This window comes from Larus michahellis, chromosome 8 (assembly GCF_964199755.1).
Source record: "Larus michahellis chromosome 8, bLarMic1.1, whole genome shotgun sequence".
Lineage (NCBI taxonomy): Eukaryota > Metazoa > Chordata > Aves > Charadriiformes > Laridae > Larus > Larus michahellis.
In genome coordinates this window covers 4,635,815-4,659,364 of record NC_133903.1, presented here as the reverse complement: position 1 = coordinate 4,659,364, position 23,550 = coordinate 4,635,815, and the positions used below count along the sequence as shown (strand labels likewise).

The 23,550-nt window shown below is 51.8% G+C and overlaps 1 protein-coding gene across 2 annotated transcripts in view; it reads left to right on the top strand.

The window, feature by feature from the left end:
• RNF216 (ring finger protein 216) overlaps window positions 1-21,109 on the top strand; it is an 82,559-nt gene extending 61,450 nt beyond the window's left edge. For both annotated transcript variants that reach the window (XM_074598067.1, XM_074598069.1), the window contains exons 14-17: window positions 5,053-5,150; window positions 7,690-7,912; window positions 16,916-16,985; window positions 17,630-21,109. In XM_074598067.1, coding sequence (XP_074454168.1) covers window positions 5,053-5,150; window positions 7,690-7,912; window positions 16,916-16,985; window positions 17,630-17,949 — 711 coding nt within the window. In that variant the 3' untranslated portion in view covers window positions 17,950-21,109. The remainder of the gene's footprint in view (window positions 1-5,052; window positions 5,151-7,689; window positions 7,913-16,915; window positions 16,986-17,629) is intronic.
• The last annotated feature ends 2,441 nt before the right edge of the window (window positions 21,110-23,550 follow it).

Genomic DNA, 23,550 nt, shown 5'->3' with positions numbered 1-23,550 from the left:
GGCAGCGCTGCCCGGGGAACAGCCCTGCCGGGGGACCCAGCCCGGCTCCCGGGGAGGGGCAGCAGCAAACCCACCCAGCTCCTCCTGGCCCTCGTTCCTTGCCCCCTCGCCCATCCCGGGCACGGCGGTGGTTCCTCCACGCTGCGTGGATTTTGTGCATTTGGAGTTGGTACCTGCTGCCTGTCTCGCCCGTTGCATGCGGCGATGCCGGCGGCTCCGGGACCGGAGAGCTGCCGCAGCAGTTCGTGCTGGAAGGACTACTCTCCATACTGGGCGGTCGGGTACCTGTGGAGTTGGGGTCCCACTTCCCTGTGCTGTTTGTATATCTCTAAAGAGGGTCTCACACCAAAATGGATTGTCTCGGACTGGATTAGAACCTCTTTATCCTCTAGCTTAACGTATAGGAAATCCCAGAAACAGCCCTGAAGGAGTTTGCTCATGAGAGCTTATCCGTGCTTAAAGGTTGCATTCATTTAGCTACTTCTGCATCCATTTTTAGTTAAGGGCAGCGCAGCTTTATGGACAGTGGAGACTTTGTGGGAAGGAAGGCTGTGTGGTTCTTTGTTTTCCCATTAACTCGTCTGGTTGGGAATTGCAGCCCTTTAATTAAACCGGTGCAGTATGGACTGGCCCCGAGGTGCTATTCTAAGACTATTGCGTTCACATCTGCTTTTGGGTAAAACTTGGCCAGTTTGAGGTTAGCCTGCGCTATTGTCTGTCTAAAAGCAGGAAGAACCAGAGAATCGATCACCGGGGCTCCGTCCCAGCGAGCACCGAAGGGATACATGGCATGTTTTACCTCCCTCTCACTCCGAGCAGGGAGCGCAGCAGCCAGTGTCCCCCTGTGTGCCATCGACAGAGACCGCTGGAGTCAGCAACTCGCCCTTCCTGGGGGACACAGGGAGCCACACGGCGCAGCGGCAAAAGGATTTAATTAACCAGCATATGGAGAGCTAAGGCAAGCGCTGGACTCCGCTCAGAGCCACCGCTGAGAGCTGGAGGGCGGTGATGACAGCCCCGTCCATCCCCTGCTGGTGTTTAAGTCGAGCTTCCCCTCCTCCCTTTGCATTCTGCTCAACCGGTGAACGGCTTCGTGTAAACTCCTACAGAAGAAGCGGGCAGGCAGGAATGCCGTGGGCAGTCGGTCAGCGATCTGTGCCTATCATCTGATGTTTTTGTCCATGTGGCATTTGTTTGGGTTGGAACCAGGAAAGCCAGTGCATCTACGTTGCCGGCAGCGCATACGGCAGCCTGGCTGTAGCCAAAAGGACGTGGAGGCTGGCAGGGAGAAGTCGGTTATTTGGGTTCCCCCCCACCCCAACCAAGGGCTGGACCTTGGAGACTTATTTTCAGCAGGCAGCAGAGTGGAAAAAAAAGTTTAGGCCGTCTCTTAAAACTGTATAATACACTGCAAATACCAGTAGAAGTGCTGAGGAAGGTGGTAGGTTCCCATAAAACACTCCCATCTACCTTCATCAGGTACAGGGACAATTAACAAGGATGTTTAAGGATTGTGATGCCTGTGCCAAAAGCAAGCTGGTTGCCCTTAGCCAAGCTGGCCCTGAGCACAGAAAGCTGTGTATCCGCACCGCTGACCCTGGGAACAAAGGATCCTCCTGAACCCAAACATGTTTGTGTTAATCCCGGCTGCTTCCTGGCGGCCAGCGAGAGGAAACGGAGCCGCTACCTCTAACAGATGTACAGTGAGGAGATTACAGTGTGCGATTAAACACCCTCTCCATCACATCCTCCTCTCCGCTGTCCCAGCCCGCTGCATTAATGGACTGTCCCAGGCCGCCTGCCAAGCTCGGGCAGATGTAACAGGCAGCAGATACTTAATCTCCTGCCTCCATGCCTGGTTTGGAGCCGTTTGCTAATGCCAAGGCTTCTGCAAACACCCTGCCCCTCACCCCAAAAGCCTGGGCTGCGATCGCTGGACCTGCCTGCGAGAAGTGGGCTGAGGAGGAGAGACGTGCAGAGTTCACACCGTCCAGAAACAACAAATTTAACTGAAAAGCTGTTAAAACCTAAAACAAAACGTGCTTTCCCACATCAGGTACCCCTTACACAAGTAGGCCAGGGTTTGCTGGTGGGTGAGATGGTAGAGGAGAGGTTGGGCAGGGTCTCGGTTTGGGTGGACGGACTTGCTTGTCGGCTGTTAGGCTTGGAGTAGAAGATTTTGGGGCTGGAAAGGAGACGTTCCCTCTTTGTGTGGGTTTTAGGCGCTGCCTTATATTGTGGTAGCCGGTCTTAGTGCCAAGTGCTGCTCTTACAATAGAAATCATCTAGGCTGCTTGCAAAAGCCCAGCCATCCTACTGTCTGTTTAGGTTAATTGATATGGTAATGGCAGAGTATGTTTCTTTATCGAACAAAAAGCTATTTCTAAAATAAAAGAACCCCCTGTGGAAATTGTAGAGATCAAAATTGTCCTCGCGTGAGATGTGCAAAACCCTCATCAGCCGAGCAGGTTGGATTCGAGTAAGAGCGAAAATTTGAAAAGGTTGCTTTTATTTTCTTGGCGGGGGCTGGGACCTCAGTTATGGCACCGGAGTAGTTGCCTTTGTCTGAACCGTGGGCTTCCTCCCCGCTTTTTGTGCAAAGAAGTTCCTGTGACTGCCAACAATGTGCCATTGTCTTGGGTAGAACAAGGAGAGAAGTCGCATCGAGTTCTGCTAATGGCACATCTATTGTCCGGTTTTTTTCCCCTGCCTCTGTTCTGGAGAGGACGTGGCTTGGTCAGAAGCAGCACCAGGTGACACTGGGAGTTCGGAAGCCACGGGGACATCTCCTTCACGGGGTGCGTTGGAGCAGGCAGAGCTGCCCGTGGGTCTGCAGCTCCCCGTGGCCAATGTGTCTTGGGAGGCATCCCAGAAATGGGCACAGCTGCGATGGCACTGGAGAGGCAGAGAACGCGATACCTCCTACCTCATGCCATCCCAGTGCCTTTGGGAATCTGCCTCTCCGTGCCTCTTCCCTTTTCCTGGAGGTAGGAATTCCAACTGTTTGGCGAATATCAACGGCCTTAGCTCAAGGGAGAGCATTGTTTTCCAATAGCTGCAGCGGGCAAAGCGAGGGTGGTGGCAATAACAAAAGGCAAAAGGGAATGACTTGGTACGAAAGTATAAGCGGCACCATCTGCTTCAGAAGGGCATCGTTTCTAATTCGGCAGCGAAGGGAGGCTCCTGGAGTTAAGTAATTGGGAATAGTAGGCTCCTGGCTGGAAAGTGTGCCAGCCCTTCTGGCAAAAAGCTGTTAAATCTTTGTTGCTGGCGTGTGAAAGTGGTTGTGTGTGGCAGGGCTCCAAAGACTTGTTTTTAACCCTTGATGTATGGAAAAAAAAAAAAATCCAAAACCTACAGCCCTTTTGGTCTCGGGGATGGCATGTGCCCGGGTGTTGAGAATAAAAGCGGAAGGTGGGTCCTCATTGAGGTATGTGAATGACTCCAAGTCTGATCCTCCCGTGCCGATAACAGACAGACCTGGCCTGGAAACAAACGTACGCAAAATGGTGCCTGTTTTAACAGCTTTAGCAGGAAAACGCAGGGTATGATGAATGATTCATGAGGATCAATAGAACCAAGGCATTTACCGCCCCTTAAAACCAGTGCCTGCCTGCCAACGGGTGCGTTTGCAAGGTGAGAGATCACAAAATCCTCTGCTGAGGTTTTGGGATGGAGTGACACGCTTGGCTCTCCTCTTACTACAGCCCTTACCCTGCAGTCTGCAAACGTGTCTGGCTTTCCAGCCGGGACGAGGAGCCTTTAATTCTCCAGATGAAAGCACAAGCTGTAACGCATCTCCCAGCAAGCACAAATACAACCTAGTCAACATTTTGCACCCCCTCCTAGGGGTGGCTTCCTTGGAAGCTTTGGTCTCCATCCTGTTTGTCTGATTCGCGATCAAAAGAGTTTTGCTGCCTACGTGAGTCTTTAAGCAGTTATTTCTGTCGTATCTCATAGAAACGTCCAATTTCTTCATTAAAATAAAATGAAGGTAATGCAATCAGAAAAGATCTGTCTCTGCAGTTGTCATCCTTCACTGATAGTGCGACCAGAGCTGGGCAAAGCTCTTTTGGGACCTTCTTGGGTGTGGAGGGGACAGGAGGATGCTTCACAGCCATAGGGCTTTTCCTGCCAGGGGAAGAAAGTTGGATTTAAAAGCCTTGAGCCCTAGCCATCCTGCAGATGAAACAGTTGGATTGTGAAACGTGTACTTTTTCCAAGTTTGATTTGGATGTTTTCTAATCTTCCTCAAATTAAAGGAAAATCTCTTGTTTGACCCAAAACAAAATTATGTTTTCTTTGGCTAGCCAACCGAGAAAATCAACTCTAACTCTAGTCTTAGTCCAAGTTCCTCGCCAATAGTGCCTCCACAGCTCTCCCGCTCCACGCAGCTTTACCAGTCCCGGATTAAAGCCTCTTTGCGAAAGAGTTTACAACAACAGTAGAGTTCAGTCACTTGCTCTAAGTTTAGTTCAGCTACTCTGGTTAAATTCATAAATATTTGTTCGTGTTCCACCTCTGTTTTATGGACATTGGTCCACATCCTGCCTTTTTAATCTGTTTACTCGCACAAACTGCTTTAAGTTTATTTTGTGAGGTTTTAGAAAGCATAACATGGATTTGCCTGTATGCATGGTGGAGCTGAGTTTTTGATGCAGATGCAAGGCTTCCATCGCCCGCTGAACTAGAAGCCCTTTGTATGAAGGGGAAGGATTTTGGCCAGGAAAGAGATGAACTTGGTGTCCTTTAGCACTGTGGTTTTGTCTCTGTTGTCTCCTTGGGGAGGTAACCAGTGAACCTGGTAGTGTTCCGTGAGTTTTAGCTGAGCTAGGGTTTAGAAACTCATTTCATACCTAGGTTCTTGTACCTTGGAAACCCTTTGGCTCCTGGTCTTGACAGAGTCGTCGTGGGTGGAGGGCAGACCTCTCTACCATCCTCAACTGAGAACCTGCAGCGTGGTGGTGGAAGAGATGGGAATGTTTCCAACTTCTAATGCTGTTGGTGGTGTGCTGGGTCTTTACTTTCTTTAATACCTGTTATCCTCCTCAGGAAACATGTCGGAAGTGCCAGGGGCTGTGGAAGGAGCACATGAACCTCACCTGCGAGCAGCTGGCTGAGAAGGATGACATCAAATACAGGACGTCCATGTAAGTAAACCCCACAACCAGGCAAAAATGGGGAGGTGGATGAACTTGTAATAGCGATACAGTAGACAGTACACTCTGGTGTGGAGGGGGTGAGAAACTACAGACTCACAGAGGCCCCAAAGTTCTGCTGGGTGTCACTACCTTCTGTCAGAGAGGTCCTAGGGCCATCAGAGCTGAGGGGTCGGGAGGCACCCAGGATGGGATTTCTTTCTGTGAAAGATACTTGGCAGCGGATCCAACTGGTAATTCGAGGACGTGGGAGAGTTGTCACCAGGCCAGCCAGTTCCTCTGGCTAGCCCAGTGTCTCGCAGGCTGGCACCTGGCCCCTCTCAGAGGTGAGAAACCACCATTAGTGTTGCTTTGGGGGGGGGGGGGGGGCTGGGGGAGAAGGGAGGTGTTGTGCAGAGGCGGAGAAGTGCATTGACTCACAGTAAGTCATTATTACCCTTTGAAAATCCAGCCTGGTGACGAAGCGGGGTTTGCTCAGCTACTGCTTTCTGGCTTTGTGGGAGGGGATGTGTTTTCTTACAGAAGCTTGTCTCTGTTTCTAACTGGTTTGTAGAAATCGTTACGGAATGGAGTCGCATTTTTAAATCCTGAGGTATAAATCTTGAATGTTTTCCTAAAATCTTACAAAGTCTGATCTCTCCTATTGCTATAGTAAATGGCAAAATCCTCTGTCTTTAGGAAATAAGGGAAGGTTCATCCATGGAGCTGCGTGTCTGGTGCAGTCAAATGGGACTTGCCCATGTTGCCCAATCCTTTCCCCTCTGATTTAGAGTCTGTCTGGCACGAGGAGAGGCTGGAAAGCTCCACCATTGGGAGGCTGAATGACTGTAGCTTGCTCATCCCGCAGTCCCTAATTCAGAACAAAATCCTTTTACATGATTGATATGACCTTTTTTGTCTGCCACTCCTTTCCCTGTAGGAAAGAGGGGTGAGAGGGAAGAGGAACAAGTTGTCGTGTCCCTAATAAGGAAAAAAAAAAAACAGTTTCAGAACCTTTAGCAGGAACATTGCTGTGGATAGATGAGTCTTACTGTCTGATACAATAAAAAGCTTCCTTTTGAAGCCCTGTGTAAGGAAAGGGAAGCACAGCTGGAGTTCAGGGCAAACTTCCTGCCTTGCTCAAAGTTTCCAAAAAAAAAATTCTGCATCAGCAGCATCCTGTTGAGTAGCAGAGGGAAGAGCAGCTGCAGCTCAGAGGAAAGTCAGTCTCAAGTTGGTTTATGGGGTTTTTTTGTTGTTTTTTTTCTGGGTCTCTATTCTTAGCCTGTTTCCAAACGCCTGGGTGCGGGTCGTGCCTGCCGTAACTGCGGGGGAGCTCTGGGTAGCCGCAAGGCAGCCGAAATTCCCACCTCACCGTTTCCCGCTCCTCCAGTTGTGCTGGCGGAGCGGTTTGTGGGGCTGTGCTGCCTGGTTTGCTGCTGTGATCCTCCTCTAAAGCACCTCCCTGTCGTCTCCCAAACATATATTGACTTTGCAGGTTGGCTGAAGTAGTTGGGTGGAGATGCCTGGCTAAGGAACATCATTCCCCACTGTCAGGTCAGCGCAGCCAGAGAACTGTGCTTCCCTGGTTGAAAACACAGTCTTTTTACTCTCCTGTCATCGGATTTCACTTCTAGGTTGTGAATTAAATTGTAACGTGATCTCCAGCGGTCAGAAAATTGGCCCTTAGGATGACAACTTATATTCTTAAGTCTTTTAATTAAATGACCGAGGCTTTCCTCCATTTCTGTGCCAAGACAGTATTGCCACGAGCTGAGCCTTTGCACTGGAGCACGTGTCGGTGCCAGGATGTCTCATGGGGACAGGGACTCTGCTTTGTCCTCGATTCCCATTTGTGCTCCATTAGAGTAAAACCCGTCTCCTGAACCCTAAAGTAATAACTTCTGGAAAATGCATGTAGGGAATCTTAAGAGAAGGGGGAAAGCCCAGTCTCTGTGGGGAAAGATGTGATTATTTTTCAGTTACTGATTTAAATTTAACAAAAACCAAATAAATCTGGAACATAGCAGCCAGGGTTGGGGTGGGGGGAAAAAAATATATGGTCGTGGCAACTTTGTAGCCGGAGCAACAGGCAAACATAAAAACTAGCTAGCAGATGACAGCCAAGGGTTTGCTTTTCCTGAACTTTATCTCCCGGGCTGTATTTCTCCGCAGCCAAGTCAAGCATCCGTGTGCCCTTTGGCCCGTCAACTTACAGCTTAAATTCCTCCCAAGCCAGAGCCTGGCGCTGCGGCGTCTTGGCTCGCATGGAAACCAGGATCGGGTCTGCAGCATGCAGCCAGTGATTGACTTTCTTTCACTTAATTTGTTCTTGAGTTGCCATGGGTTGGCTCCAAGTGGAGCTGAGCCCAGACCTCCTTGGAACAGCGGTGGACCGTGGGGATGGCGTAGGAGGGGCGAGGAGGGGGAGAGATGCTGGGAAAGGGGAGGGGGTTAAAGCATCACTGGGATAGTGTAATAGGAATTTTACCGCAGGCTGGCAACTGCAAACATCCCTTCTCTAATTCCTCTCCCTCCTCTTGCATTGCAGAGAAGAGAAAATGACAGCTGCCCGAATTAGAAAATGCCACAAGTGTGGGACTGGCCTAATTAAATCGGAGGGTTGTAACCGCATGTCCTGCCGTTGCGGTGCTCAGATGTGCTACCTCTGCCGGGCTGCCATTAACGGGTACGACCACTTCTGCCAACACCCCCGGTCGCCCGGGGCTCCCTGCCAGGACTGTGCAAAGTGCTCTCTCTGGACAGACCCCACAGTAAGTAACGAAGGACTTTTGTGAATGATTCGCGCCCTGATTTCAATTACCGTTCCGTGCCAGCGCATTGAAATACATGCCTTCCACCAGAGGAAAACGACTGTTTTTAGGCAGCACAACTTTTTTCCTTTCCCAAGGCAGCTAAAAAACACACTGGAAGCCTACATCAGCACAGAGTCACATCTGACCACAACTTGGAAGGAACTGCTGTTGCTTTAGGGAAAAACAGCTCCTGTTAGACGAGGGCTTTGTTTGGAAGTGCTCTGAGAGCTGTTCTGGGGAGCGGGGCTTGTGGAAGGCGCTGGTGGGGAGCGTGTGCTGGCACCAGGCTCGGTAGCAGGCGTTGGGATTACTGGGACTCGTTCCTAGTTGTGCAGCCGAGATGCTGGTTGGGACGGCTTTGTGTCTGGAGGCAAAGGGAGTCCCGTCCTTTTGGTGCCCAGATCATTTGCTCGCTCTGCGAGTCCCTTCGCAGAGAGAGAGAGAAAACTGCCTGCAAACAACCGTCCAAAGTTACACTTGGGTCCGTTCTCACGGCTGTTATCAACAACTGCAAAGGGAGAGCTGAAGCACGGTCTGTGCTGTGAGGGAAGCTCTAATAACTTAATACGGCTTATAGCTGTGACGAGCATGGGAAAACTCACTGCAGCATCTCTGTAAATAGAGGTCTTCAATACTAGAAATCCGGAAGGAGCGTAGGTAGGAGCAGGAATTGAATTTCCTGATTTCAGCCATCAGTAGAGCAACGCGAATGTGGATCTGCCTTCCCAGGGCTTGTCTGAGCTTTGTTTTTCCCAACGCTTCTTTGTCTCGGGCCGCTGCGGCTTGCCAGAGGCTGGTACCAGCCCCTCTCTCTGCAGGTGATATGCGCAATTCTGCATTTACATGGAGCCAGGGAAAAGCCACTCTGAATCTCTCCTTCCTACCTGCGGGCTCTTGGGCATCTCCCAGCAGGATCCAAATCAGCGTAAACTTCCTAATCCTCTGCTTTCCTGCCTTTATTCCCTGCCTTATCCTATCCATGCGAGGCGTTAAACTAAGCAGAGACACCTCCTTCTCAGCACCCCTGTGGTGTTTCCGACACCTGGCTACGCGCTTCCTGGATTCCTCTCCCACTCCTCCCTGATTTCCACCAGGATGCGATTCAGGGTTCGGCAGCGCTGGCATCCTTTGTTCCCATCAGGCTGCTGATTGTCCTGGGTGATGGCATTTGTTCAGAGCCAGAGAAAACATGAGGCCTCTCAAAAAAGCTCATACTGTACTTTAAAATAAATAAATAAATAAGCAGCACAAAGAGTGCACTGTCGCCAGGCCCTTTCCAGCTCTCTAATTAACCACTGTTGTGGCAAAGAGAAATTTCCCACCGTCAGCAAAGAGCTGGCACTGCCTGCTCTTTTTTTTGTTGTTGTTGTTTTCCCTTGTGGATGACGGAGCACTGGTGGGCTGGGGAGTTGAAGTTGGGTGACTGACCTTGATGCAGTGCTAAGAATAACATGAAACTCAATTGTTGGCTTCTAAGGCTGAAATGACGGATACCTGTGTGCACTGTCCCTCTTCGTAAGGGGCTTAGTGACACTATCCCAGTGACACCTGGGCGATCTGCACTCTCGTGTGGGACGTAAGCAGGAGTTAACATGGTAGGTGTGAAGAAGGAGGGCCACAAAAACGATCAGAGGCTGGAGCACCTCTGCTATGGGGACAGGCTGAGAGAGTTCAGGTTGTTCAGCCTGGAGAAGGCTCTGGAGAGACCTCATAGCAGCCTTTCAGTACTTAAAGAGGGCCTACAGGAAAGATGGGGACAAACTTTTTAGCGGGGCCAGTTGCGACAGGACCACGGGTAATGGCTTTAAACTAAAATACAGAAGATCTACACTAGGTATAAGGAAGAAATTTTTTGCGATGAGGGTGGTGAAACACTGGTCCAGGTTGCCCAGAGAGGCAGAAGATGCCCCATCCCTGGAAACATTCCAGGTCAGGTTGGACGGGGCTCTGAGCAACCTGATCGGGTTGAAGATGTCCCTGCGTATGGTGGGCAGGTTGGACTAGATGGCCTTTAAAGGTCCCTTCCAGCCCAAACTATTCTATGATTCTGTTCTAAGAAGAGGAGTGAATGTGAATCTTGACATGGGGATATGAAAGAGCAAAAGGCTGTTGTATGAGTAGTGTCTTGTCGTTTGTCAGGGATTATGTCCGTCCAAGGGATTACCCCATCCCACCTCTGCTGGATGCTGCATTGGCATCTTCTTGTGCCTTTCTCCACTCCCCTGTTTCCTCTTTTGGCTAAACTTACTCTGTTGAAGTCAGTAAACAGCTGATGCTGCGTGTATAGGAAGAGAGTATCTGTTGTGGGCTTGCACGTGTTTGCAGCCATGCTCTGCGTGCGTGCGAGTACAGGGAGGACAAGACTGGGTCGTCTTGTCACCCATGGAATTAGCAGCCCATCGCTTAGGAGCCGGTGTCCCTCTCCCTGGATTAGGCTTTGCTGACAAATAGGGAGGGCACACGGGTGGCACCAAAGCCCGGCTTCCAGAGGGTGATAGGATGTTTTTGTTCTGATTTCTGATATATTCATGTACACCCTCAACTAGAACCTTCTCCACAGCAGACCAGTGCCGTGGTCACAGCACCATGGTCTTGTCCACTGCATTTCACGGACGTAGACTTCAGCTTTCTGTCAGACCTGGATAATTTCACACCTTTGTGAAGGATTTGGTTTGGGTCTAACTGCCCATTATTTAAGGCAAAATTCAGGTTTCTTTAAAATAGGAAATGTTTGTTCTTTTCCAAATTTTTAACGTTTTCCGAGTCTGAAATGATTCTTGCAAAAGTATAAGTAAACCTATTCATTAGCTTGGGTTAAAAACAAATTAAAGACAGTCCTTTAGGAACTGCAGCATCTGTTAGTCTTTGTCTCAAATGATCTTGAGAGAGTAAAGCAGACGCTTCAAAATTTCCCATAATAAAAGGTTAGTTAAAAATCTTGTCCCTATGCTGTAATCAGCCTCGAGTCTAATTTAAAAGTATTGGTGCATTATTTGCTGGCTCGAAGACAAGCTGCAATCAGGCTGCGGTCAGCAGCTTCCAGGCTGGCGGGCGGTAATCGCTTAATCACTGCGTTTCTTCTAGAGCTAATCGGTGCCCTGCGCCCCTGGAGGGTCCGAACACGGGCCAGGAGCTCTTGTCGCTAAGCTGCTTGGCCAAAAGTCCTCCTGTGCCTTTTCTCCAGCCCGTGCTGGCTTCGGCTCCGCTCGCCCAGACGTTGCTGGCTGCAGGAGGGGCTGATGCAATATTGCCAGCGACAAAGCTCGGGACGCAGCGGTGAGAATTGGCTGGGCAAACAGCAGGCTCTGGGATGCGGGGGCTGCGTTTTCCCTCGTTTCTAAATATCTACAGGAAACCTGGGACTGATGTGTGCTTTTTCGCCGGTTTGTACAAATCCCGTGATGCAATTTGACTCATGCGTTCTGCCTGTTTTGGTAAACCAGGTTCTGCTCTCGTCTGTATTATTTTTAATTTAATACTCATCTTTGGACTATCAATAATACCGCATAGCGGCTTTTTTGGCTTTAAAGTTTAAGATGTTTTCAGTAAACTCTTAAAACACTCCCAAATGCCCATCATTAAAGTTCAAAGCGGAAAACTAATCATTTTAAGGTGCTTGCAATTATCCCTCCTTCTAGCGTTGTAAACAGATGATGTTGAGCGAAGAGTGTGTAAAACTTCAAATGCACTAAGGAAATGCATGAAGTGCAGAGCGCTGCCTTTAGGATTTGGAGGGGGGGGAAGCACCCCTAAATTTAGGGTGTTGCTTGTATTTATTTTTTTTTTACCGTGCTATAAAATGCCTTGATCATAAGCATACGCTTAAGCCGCGGTATTCCCAGAAAAGCCATCCATGTGGAATGCCTGGTGCTAAAATAACTCTGCGTTTCTGAAAACGCCAGCGGGTGCTTCGTCCCCGTCCTGGCCCCCCTTTTTCCTGCAGCACTGCGGATGCCCCGTCCCAGTTACAGCGCAGCCCGCTTTTATCCCCGGCTTTCCTGCAGCAGGGAGGGACGCGCTGGAGACAGCCCATGCCTGGTCTTGCTCAGCCTCTCCGCAGCTGATCTGGGAATGATTTGAAACAAAAACCCGTAGTCCTTTGGAAGCCTCCGTTGTGCAGGGGGGAAAAAAAAAAAAAATCATTTCAAGTTTATTAGGAACGGCTGCGGCCACACGTATGTGGAAAAAGAAAGCAGTAAAAAGCCAGGAAAGGGGGAGGCAGTGGTGGCGAAGGCACTTTCTAAAGACAGGGGAGGGGTTGGGCAGCCCAGAAATAGTTACCAGGTCTCTTGTTTTCCCTCTTTCAGGAGGCGGGCAGCCTTTTCCCCGTGACACTTAATAATTAAAGATAACGAGAAGCACACGGTAGATAAAAACAGAGCTTTCAAAAGCTTTTGTGCATGGCACTTTTGTTCTGGGCAGAGGAGGTTTTATTTGGGGGGGAGATTGTCTCTATGTGACTTGCGGAGCTTTTGTCTCCTTTGCTGCTGTATTTTCTTGTTCCCCATGGGCTGGTTGTTTCTCCAGAGGCTTTCCCTGCTTGCAGGGCTCTGCACGGATGCTGGACGTGGCTTCTCCGTACCAGCGTTGCTGAAAGGAGCCTCCCTGCCATGAAAAGGTGCCTCGCTTAGCAACCCAGCCCAGCTCTTTACTTAATCCAGCCACGGACCCAGCCATCCTTTCTGCTGTGATTGGCTCCGTGCTCGACGCATTCCCTGGATTCAGTGGGAGAGGGCTGAAAGGAAAAGCCTCCTCCACCCCCAGATCCTTTCACGGGTGGGGGATCGCAAGGGCAGGCGCTCAGACTGGTGAATTGTCTCAGGGACGAACATTTTTTTTTTGGCTACGGGACTGGGGCTGGTTCCTGCAAAGAGCATCCTGCTGTCGGGTTTACGGCAAAGCTGGGTCCTGTTTTACCGCTTTAAAATGCAGCTGCTATTAATAACCGTGCTTGCTTTCTGCAGCGTTTGCAGATAAGAAGGGTGAATACGTCTCCTAGATCCTTTGCATTTTTCTCTTGGCCACCTCCCTTCTCCCGTGATGCATCGGAGCTTGGGGAAGGGCCACGCTGTAGCATCGCCCTGCATTTTCTCTCCCAGGAGGAGAGCCAAGTTACAGCCATGCTCAAAAACCACGCGGGCTGGCCAGTGCTGAGACCCCCCCAGGGTCTGGGGGGTTGGGGTGGTTTTTTTCTTTTTCCTTTTTCCTTTTTCTCTTTTTTTTTTTTTTTTTTTTTTTGCTGTAGGCAAGGCAGCTGACAGGAAGATGACTGTTAACTTGACAAGATAAATCCCTTCAATCTGCACAGCCTGCGAACAGGCTATTAAAATTATAATCTAATCCTTTATTAAGGGACTTGAACCCGCTCAGGAAAACGGACACAAGAGGCTTTTGAAATTGTACCACAGCCTCCACCCCGTGTGACATGAAATGTGTTTTTTTTTTACCACAACAGCCAGCCATTAGTGCACTAATGAAAACTTAATTTTTGGGGTGGATGCTTTACCCCTGGATGAGTCTGTCATCTCTCTCCAATTAATTGTGGAATCAAAAAAAAAAAACCCAGCCTTTGCTTCCCAAAGAATTAGCGGTGTTTTGCAAAAATTGCTATTGTACGTGGTGAATATTTGCAGGACTGAGACTCGTTTTTTAATTCTGACCTGTCCCAGTACGATATGTAATAGCCAGGACTTGTGGCATCAGCTTTCCTTCACAAATATCCTAAAATTACCTTGCTGTGCACATATCATCAAATTTTTTGTTCCGTCTGGGATGTGGGTCTTTCCGAAATGTGCAGCACAGTTCAATACCTGCAGTATTCATCACTTGCCAAATTTAATATCAGCTGCTTAAACAGGAAGGTGTATATCGCGTAGTGTATTTTTGTTCTTTCTATGTTAATGGATACCAGTTTTTCAGAAATACTGATGCGAAAAAAAAATTCAAGGCAAGGCTTGGTATGTGGGATTACGTATAAATATTTCTTAACCTTCCACTGTGAGAATACACTTTTATCAGCAGAGAAGCAACAGAGCTGGTAACTTCTGTTCTCGGCGATGGGGTTTGTTGTGCCCCTGCTGTGATTTGCAGTCGCAGAACGAGTAGGGGACTCGTCATCCCGATCCGGGTCTGTTCTTGGCAGGTTTTTTTGCATCCAAGGTGTGCTGCAAGGTGTCCCCCCCGCCTTGAAGACCAAGAGTGAATGGGGTTGAGGAGGGATCTCTGTCCGCTGCGTTTGAGGCGATGTGTTTTATGTTGCCCTTGCGAGATGGACGTCGTTTTGGAGAGCTGGCAGATGGGGGTTTGCCGTTCGGCGTTTCCCCGGCGCTCGGGGAGCTGCAGTAATTGAAGCCAGCATCACCTCGGGTGCGCATGCAGCTGGCTCGCCAGCCCCAGGGGCAGATGGCTTTGTCGATCCGTCATTAGCGTGGAGGTCAGCTGCAGTTTAAACTGGGCGGGAGGCAGGGTGGGCGCAGATATCGCGTAGCTCGGGATGCTGGAGGGTCTTGGAAAGTTGTGTTGTTGATGCGTCCAATTCCCCAGACTGACCGGTATCAACCATCAGGGTTTGCAGGAGCTACAGCATCACGGGTGATGGTGGAAGCATGGTGATGTTCCTGGAAAACTATTTCAGAGGGTTAATCCCAGACTTAGACTAAAATAAAAGCTGCTTTTTTTAAGTTCGAAGGGACTTCTGCATGTTTCTAGGCTTTAAGGTGAGGTTTATGCCTTTGTGTGAGGGAAGGAGATAGGGTGATCTTGTTCAGTTGAGCTTAAAATACGGGTCTTACTTTTCATAGAACTAAAAAAAAAAACCTTCAGGTGCGTATTTTCCAGTAAGCGGCACTAAGATGGAAGAGGCGGCTGCCTCCATTTCCAACAGCATTGCGAAAAATATTCGGAGAAGAAAAATATTAGAGTCTTGAAGCTTTGGGGCCACCCTTGGAGAGCACTGCTCGGGCAGCAAAAGCGCGGAGGATGTTTGGTTGCCTGTTGCGGATCATGCCCAGGTTGTTTTCCAGCCAGGGTATGTCGCAATCTGATACTTGGGGGGTAATTAGAAGTTCTGTTAAAGGCTTGGAAGAGCCATTCTTCAGCGGTTTTTATGGAGATAGATAGGCTGTAATTAACAGTCCGTGGAAGCAGCCCGCTTGGAGGGGAAAAAAAAAAAAAGCACATCCTGGAAAGTCTTCATTTTAACCATTGACTCACAGAATAATAAAAGGGAGGGAAGTTTTGAGTTTGATGGCTTTCTGCAGATTAAGATAACTTCGTTCTCCCAGGAAAGCCTTATCTGGTGGCAGGAGGAGGGCACATCTTAGCAAGCTTCCCTGGTGTCGCTGCTAGACATGTGCAGGACCGTGAGATTGGAATTGGGAAGCTGGCTAGACTTAAAATAATTTTAACGTAGCTGCACACATGAAGCGTATTTCGAATTTAGTCCCAGAACACTCTTCAAAATAGAGGATATTTTCCACATTAGGAGTGTTCAGGAAGAAATTTATGGGGTTTGGCAGCACTGGAATTAGGACGAATAAAACAAAGCAGAGTCTTGCACGTTGTGGGGTACGTGGGGCTTGGGGTTTCCCTCCCGCTCCAGCGTTAGTGCTTGCAGATGAACTGCTGAAGCAAACCCAGTGCTCCCTTGTGTGCAGGTAGGCCCAGAGTGCCTGACGCAGGTGGTGTGTGTCATCATCCAGCAGCTCCTCTTCTTGGCCTTCTTCCCTAACAACAAACATCAAGGGGACGAACGCTGTCCAGGAGGCTCAGCTATTCTCATTCGTTTTCCCAAAGCGCCAGGTAGCGTTTCATCCCAACGGGCGCGAAGCGGCAGCAGGTACAACCCTGCAGAGACCGGGAGGACCTCTGTGGCCATCGCTGCACATATGGCCAGCAGAAGCATCTGCTGCCTGGCACTAAAAGGGAGTTGTTTCTTTAGTTCTTTGGTGTGATGTTTGTTACCCGAATGCTGTTGCATGCTGTGGTGCAGTGAAGAAACTCATTTGTCAGAGCCGTTTGCGGGAGTGGACAGTTGAGGCTGAAGCACGAGTCGGGGTGATTCTCTGGTTTCAGCGCTAGCATGGCCTTGGGTAAAGCCCCAGAGCTGCCTGGACCATATGGGCCGTCGGTGCCTGTGGCCATCCCTCCCGGCAAGCTTCTCCTAGCTCAGAGGTTGCACAGTCTTCTTCCAGGGCTTTGTCCATCACACTCCCTTGATCTAGTAAAAGGTGTTGTAAATGCCATCTCTCTACATCCCTGCAGCCACCTGAGGCTTCACTGCGTTGTTTGGTCTCACTGCTGCTCCGTTGGGTTGAGAAAACCGAAGATGGTGAGAGGCAGAAGGGCGCTTTCAGTTTCTGGCTTGTCCTTGTGTTCTTGTCGAGCAGCAGGTCTGAATATTCTTGCTATAACCTCTCCACAGACATTAAAGAAACATACTGCGATTTATGCCCTCCTCGGAGTTACAGATAAGATCTAAATGGCCTCGTCACAGCACCGTTTAGCTACTAGAGCCAGGATTTAAGTTGTGTTAATTCCAGCTGTTGGGCCAAAAACTCTAGAAGTGCTAGCGGAATGTAAATATTTAATAGACTATTGCCATTTAAAAGATTAACAGCTCTCCAGCAGCTCTTCGGGTGGGCGGAGCTGAGTCGTAGTTCTCTGGTTTCCGTCAAGTCAATGAATTTTAGCACTGATCTCCCTGGAAAGCTGAGCCGAGCCTCTTAGTCGTATGCCATAGGGTAGCGGTGGCTCTGGGCAAGTTACCCGTGCTGTGATCCCCCATCGCAGCCGTCATTCTGACTAAACCAAGGTCAACCCCAAACGACGACAATTCGGCTGAATTTGCCTTTTTATTCCCATGCAAACACGTGCTGAAAAGAAAAAGCAGCGTTGAGAGAACAGAAGGTTGCCGCAGCAGGAATTAGCCCACTGACTCTTTGATACTCCTGTGATTTCTAGGAAGACGATGAGAAGATAATCCAGGAGATTCAGAAAGAGGCTGAAGAGGAGCAAAGGAAGAAAAATGGAGGTAAGTTCACAGTCTGTGCTTCGAGGTCAAACTGGGGCCATCAGGAGAGCATAGGGTTCCCGGCTACCGACAGGTGTCTGGATCTTCGTTGGATTCTTCCCACGGCCTGGCTGCGTGCAGGCTTCTCCGCGTGTTGCTGTGCTGCACCAAGCATCTCCCAGGTCTTGCTCCAGAGAGAGGTGGAAGCCATCACCCAGTTCCTCCTGGGAACCGCTCTAGCTTCAAAGTGCTGTTACTTGCAGGCTTTAGCTGGGACTGGGGGGAGACACAAGGCTTGTGTCCAGCTGTAACCTGGCGCTGGGTGTCGTGGATGCACAGACCTGTCTCCTCTCCGCTTGGCAAGGTAGCTGAACCGTAACCTCTGTGGTGGGGGGCACAGGGGCATATAAGGGGCTGCCCCACACCCCTGCAAAAGGACACGTTCCCCCTTTGCGGTGTGGTATGGATGAAAGGAGCCAACCTGGAAAGCTGGTGCTGTGCTTCGGGGCGGCTGGAGCGTGGAAGGGACAAGCAGTGACGGTGTAAGGTGCTTGAGGAACGTGCTGGGGACAGGGGATGCTGATTGCAAATGTAAGACTATGGGCCACGCTTGGTGAGTTCTTGTTTGTGACACTGAGCGGTTCTTTTCTCTCCTCCCTCTGCAGAGAACAGCTTCAAGCGGATCGGCCCCCCTGCAGAAAAGCCCATGGAGAAAATCCAGAGAATTGAAGTCATCCCCAGACCTGTTCCTCAGAACCTCCATCAACCCCGGATGCCCCCTTATCCCTTTGTGCACCCTCCCTTCCCCCTGCCCCCTGTCCGTCCCCTGTTCAATAACATCCCCCTCAACATCGGCCCCATCCCTGCCCCCTACGTCCCCCCGTTGCCTAACATGAGGGTGAACTATGATTTTCCTCAGATCAATGTCCAGCTGGAGCACAACTTGCCTATGCACTTTGGCCCTCAGCCTCGACACCGGTTCTGACCTGGTTCAAACAGCACTTGGTGTAGAGTCACGGCGGGCGAAAGCCCCCCCCCGGTAACATCTTCCCCCCTCTGCTCCTCTCGGTTTAGCCAGCTGCAAGGGGACCTGCTCTGACTCGCGCGTACCTGCACCGCACCCCCCTTTAGGGCTTCTCTCAACCTTTGCAATCCAGCATTTCAACCTGCGCTGCACCAGGGCTTGGTGCTGCGTTGCCGGCGTCTCTCCCTACGTTGGGCATCCAGATATTTTTATTTGACAAAGCCTGTTCAGGCAGCTGTTGGGAGGGAAAGCGAGACTCTGTGGAGCGCGGGGAAGCAGCCGTTCCTCGGGCACTTTCCTAAAATCCTGCCTTCCTGCTGGCCGGAGCAGCTGCTGCGCAGGCAAGTGAGTCTTGGGGGAAGGGAGGAGGGATTTGGCACCTGAATAAAACCTTCAGGAACAAGGGAACGGGAGTCAGCTGCCCAGTGAGGCACGAGGCTGGGGTTCCCGTGTTCTCCAGCATCCCTGTAACCCGCTGGCATCTCCCAGCAGAACTAAATTGTTCAAACCCAAGAAAATCTAGCTTTTTTTAGCATTTCTCACTGCGCAAGCGGAGCGAGGGGATGCAGCAGCCATCTCGTTGCTGAGATCTCGGTAGGGAAGCCCAGAACCCTGTTCTGTCTCGGGGCTTTAGCAAGTAGCAGACGACTTGGGCGCTCTCATCCTTGGCTGAACTGAGCTTGCCCCCTTTGAAGGGCTCAGGTTTTCCCCCCCGCCACAACCCCGCCGAAGTCATCCCAGATTGCCCCCCGCTTCTGGCAGCGCTCCTCGAACAGCCGGTGGAAGCACCCGCAGACTCATTTGCACCCTCTATTGCAACAACTGCTTGGGCAAATAAATACGCGGTTAGCTGCGCAGGCGGTGGTGCGTGCTGTGTGTTGTGGCAGAAAAATTAGGCAGAAGCGGCGTAGCCGTGCGGGCGGCGGGGAGCCGGGACCCCCCCTCAGCTGAGCCCCCCGCAACCCATCGGGCAGCTGGAGCCTTCTGCTGCTGGAAGCTGGCTGCTTCCGCGGCTGCTTGAATTCTGAAAACGTGTGTTTTGGCTTAATTGACTTTCGGAAAAGCGTGTTTAAAAGGGCAACGTATCGCTGGGCTTAGGAAGCGAGGATTTAGGAAAAGCAAAACTTCCTTGGAAGAAGCCGGGGGGTGCAGTTGCTGGGCGGCGGGAGGAGCGTTGGCACGAAGCCCTTTCCCCGCAGCCCCCGGCTGTGCTGTCTGGTACGGGCCCCCTCTAGAAAAGAAAATGGTTGGAGAGGAAAAAGATCCTCCTCCCAGAAACGCTGGACGAGTTTTCAGCAGCCCAGTTGTGCTGCCGTTCCCCGAGTGGTCGGGTCTGGGCTGCATCCTGCTCCATCCCGCTGGGAACCCGCTCCCTGCGCTTCTCCTCCCGCTATCCCCCCCCTCTCCCCCATATCTGAGCATCCAGGTGTCTTTTGGTTTTATTTGATTTCAGGTAAGCCTCGTGGCTTCTGCCAAAGCCTTGTTCGCAGCTCTGCGTCACCGCCCTGGGCACGGCATCCCCTCCGGCAGGCGGTGGGCGCGGGGCTGTGGGTGGGATGCTCCCGGAGGAGAGGCAGCGTCCGCCGTGGCCAGGGACAGCATCTGGGGACTGTTGTGCCCAGGAGGGTCTCCCAGAGGGGATTTCCGCGCGTTTTTGGAGCTGAGTCAGCAAATTTCTCCACTCTGCGGCATCACCTGTGGGTTGAACGTACCCTGCGGAGTGCCGTGTCCCAGCTCCTCAGTGCGGTGGTCTCTCTAGCGTTAATAACCAGGTGGTGTCCCCCTGCTGCTATCGTTTGCTTTTTTTTTTAAAATTTGTATTTATTTCAGGAAGTAGTCAGGGGGCTGCAGGAACTTATGGCTTGCTGCTCGGTGGGGTTTTAGCCGGGTTTAAATCCAACCTTGTACCGAGTGATTCCTGCAGTAGCCGGGAGCTGGGTGTCCCGATGGGTTTGGGAAGGGCTGCGTTGGGAGAAAATGGACCCCGGTCAGAAGAAGCGCGGGTGGCTTCCGCAGACGGAAAGGGAACCCTGGGGATTTAATAGCCAAGATATCGTGGGCTCAAGGGCTGGCTTGGATGAGGCCTCCAGGCTTTCTAGAGCAGGTGCCTTTCTCCAGCAGCGTGGTCGTGGTTGTCCCCCAGCACCGGGCTGTGCCAAGGGGGGTGAGGCGGTGGCGGTGGGTCGGGCAGCAGGGACACAGCTCGGCTGCTGAATTGGTGGCCCAGACTCTGAAGGAAAGGGGAATTGTCACACAGAGCTCCGTGGCTGGGGGCACGAGCAAAAACCGATGGTCTAATCCCATCTGTTGGCATATGTCGAGAGATGGTGGGTGTCAAGAACTCAGCCTTGGCAGAGGGAAGTGCTGGCGGGAGTGAGAGGGATGGAGAAGGTCGGGCAGAGGTGGCGAGGGGAGGTTGGTGTCCCTGCTCCGTCCTCCTGCTTGGGATGTGAGGGTCTTCTGCTGGCGTGGCGCAGCGGTCGCGGTCCTGGAGGAGCCCAGTAGATGCAGGGGGGAGAGGACAGTTGTCACATTGTCCCCTGCAAAACCGTGAGCTGATTCGTGTCTGAGAGAGGAGAAATCGGTGCTTGGTCTGTGGCGGGGAGCAGCCCCGAGCGATGGGCCGACACTGGGCTCCTGGTGCTGCTTCTCTCCGCGAGAAAACGCCCTTTTCGCCAAAAATTACCCCGCAGCCAAAGCGCGCGGCTGCTCCTCCCCGCTAACCCCGGAGACCTCGAGGTGTGGTTTCTGATAGCGCTCGGGTCTCTTGATTTATTTAAAAAAGGGAAAAAAATACCACGCGAAACTTACTGCGCAACCGCCAGAGCCATCCGTCCTCTCCTCTCCGACGCCTGCGTCCCCTTCTCCCTCCTGCCCCGCTGTCCTCGAAACCGTTTGTCCTTTAGAAGGGGACAGGGAGGTGGCCGGGCCGGGGGCGACCCCGTAACAGGTACTTCTTAGGGTTAATTGCAGTGTCCCGTTTTACTTGCCTTAAAGGTGGAGAGAGAAACTTAGTATTTGCACTTAGCAAAACGTTATATTAAAAGAAAGGAACCCTGTAAAGATGTGCATGTTCTGCAACTTTGTATAACAATAGCCGAAAATAAATAGGTGGTTTATTAAAAAACAAACAAAAAAACCCCAAACAAACAAACAAAAAAAAAAACAAACTCAAAAAGAAAACAAAAAATATTTTTCTTTACCTCCCGGTAGTAAACTTGTTCTAATATTCTGTGTGTAAAAAGTTCCTGTATTATATTGTAATTTGAATTTTTTTGTAAATAAATTTGTGCACTCCGGCCTTTACTTCTGTGTTTTCGTTACAGCCGAAATGTCTCGTTACAGCCGAAACCTTGTCCTTCCAGCCCGGCCGGGGCCGATGCCGGGCAGGAGCAGGGAGCGGGGGCGAGCCGGCGGGACGGCTGTGCCAGAGCTCAGCCCGCGCGGGTGCAAACGCCGCGAGTTGCAAGGCAAAAACCCATCTGACCCTCCTGGAAAAGCTTAATGCGTTCCACGTGGAAAAGCAAAACGGGATGGGAGAGAAAATGGTTTCCAGTCCCTCCTTTAAATGGAACCCGGGCTGCGTGCGGCGTGGGGGGAAAAAGGATTTGGGGGGGGTGGGTTCCCCCTCGCAGGAGCGATGGAAATGCAGAATCCGGCCTTAAAAGCCAAAGGAAATGTGTGTTGGTGAGCGGGGAGGTGGGAAGGGCGAGGGCAGCAGCTCCGCAGCCCCTTCCCCACGTGGGCGCCCCCGGCCATGCCCGCAGACCTCCTCCCCGCGCCGGGTGTCACATCTGGGTGTCACATCTGGGTGTCGCGGCCGGGTTTGCTCGTGCCCAGGGGGATGTTGCTGGGGGGGGGGGGACGAGGCCATCGGAGCTGCTCAGCGTTTCCTGCACGGACTTAATTTCTCCCTGTTTACAATAAGGAAGGAACATCCTCCCTCCCGCCAGCCGCTGCTGCCCGGCTCAAACCCTCTCTGAAGGTGAAGGTCCCTCCTGGCAACGTCCACCCGCCACCCCCCTCCCGGGACGTGCTTTACAGGGCCTATGTAGCCTCCCCCCCCCCCCCCTTCCCCAAAACTTGCTTCTAGCAAACCAGCTTTAGATTTTAAAAGCCAAACAGGAGCCCGCTGGTGAGCTGCGGGGGCCGAGCCGGGCTGCGGGAGGTGAAGGGCAGCGAAGGGGCTGTGGCTGCTCGGGGGGTGGGTGATGGAGGTGGCCCCCGGCCCCCCTCCGTGAGCACGTGCTGCGCCCTGTCTTGGTAACATTGACCCTGGGTGGGCTGGTTGGGTTTTGGGGCTGGTTTGGGCTGTCTGGGGGGCGCTGGGGAGGCATCCTGGACATCCCGGCTCCTCGGGCTGGATGCCATGGTGTGGCCTGGGCTGGGCCCCAGCGGATGGGCTTCCCCCCTCCATCCCCTCCTGGGCTTTGGGCTTTTATCTTCCCCTTCTCCGTATCGCCAAGCAGGGGTAGAGGGGGCTTATTGCTGACCCCCACCGTGCCACGCATCCGAAAGCGGCACCCCATCCCTCTCCCCTCCCAGTGGGTGCCACCCCCTCATCGTATGGGGGGAAACATCTGAGCCGGGGGGAGAAAATACAGCTCCATCGCAGCGATGCCCGGCCGGAGGAGGACACGGCTTTGCTCCTGGCTGCGAGGGCAGAAGGTGGTTTGCAGGAGAGACGGTTTGCTGGTGCGTCTCCCTGACTCGCGCATCAGTCACCCGTCCTCCAAGACACCCGTGGGCTCGTTAGGGCATCTCGAGGTGACCCGGCCTCCAGCCAGCTTTGCCTTCGGTGGAGATGAGCCTCTTGGTCACCATGTCCTTCCCACCAACGCGGCTCCACAGCCAGCTCAAGCTTTGGGAAGGAGTTTGGTCCCCAAAGGCTCCACCACCCCGAATGCTCCACGCTCGCCCCGACAGACTACACACCACCGCTCGGATCCGAATGCAGGTTTTATTTTTTATTCATCTTTCTCCATTTGAAGCTATTTTTTTTTTTTTAAGTTATACAAATGGCACTTACAAAAAAATAATAATTAAAAAAAAAAAAGAAAAACGAACCCCCAAAAAAAAAGAAAACCAAACAAACCCGAAACTTAAAATTTTTTCAGAGTGAGATGTTTTCAGAGAGTCACGACACCCGATAAGAGGAGACAGGAGAGATGTCGACCTAGTGTCACACAGAAGAAGCCGGAGCGGGAGTTACATGGTTCGAACTGCGACGGGGGACAAGGAGGAGGTGACGCGGGGTCAGGGGGGGGCGGGGATTGAAGGCCAGCGAAAAGTGTGTGCCAAGTCACAGGGTCACTCAGGGCTTCATCAAGACACTCGGTCCTTCGAGGGGCATCGTGGTCCCCGGAGGTGGGGGGGTTGCGGGCGCCTGGATGTGAGCGCAGAGCCGAGGTAGAGTCCCAGCCGGGGTCCCCTGCGCCGGGGAGGGACCCCGGCCCGGAGTTGTGTCCGTCCCCCCCACCCCGGGCAGGGGACAGGTGGCTCGCTCTCCCGGCTGAGAGTTTAGCACCAAGCTCCTATGGAGGGGGATCCCTCCGTGTGGCT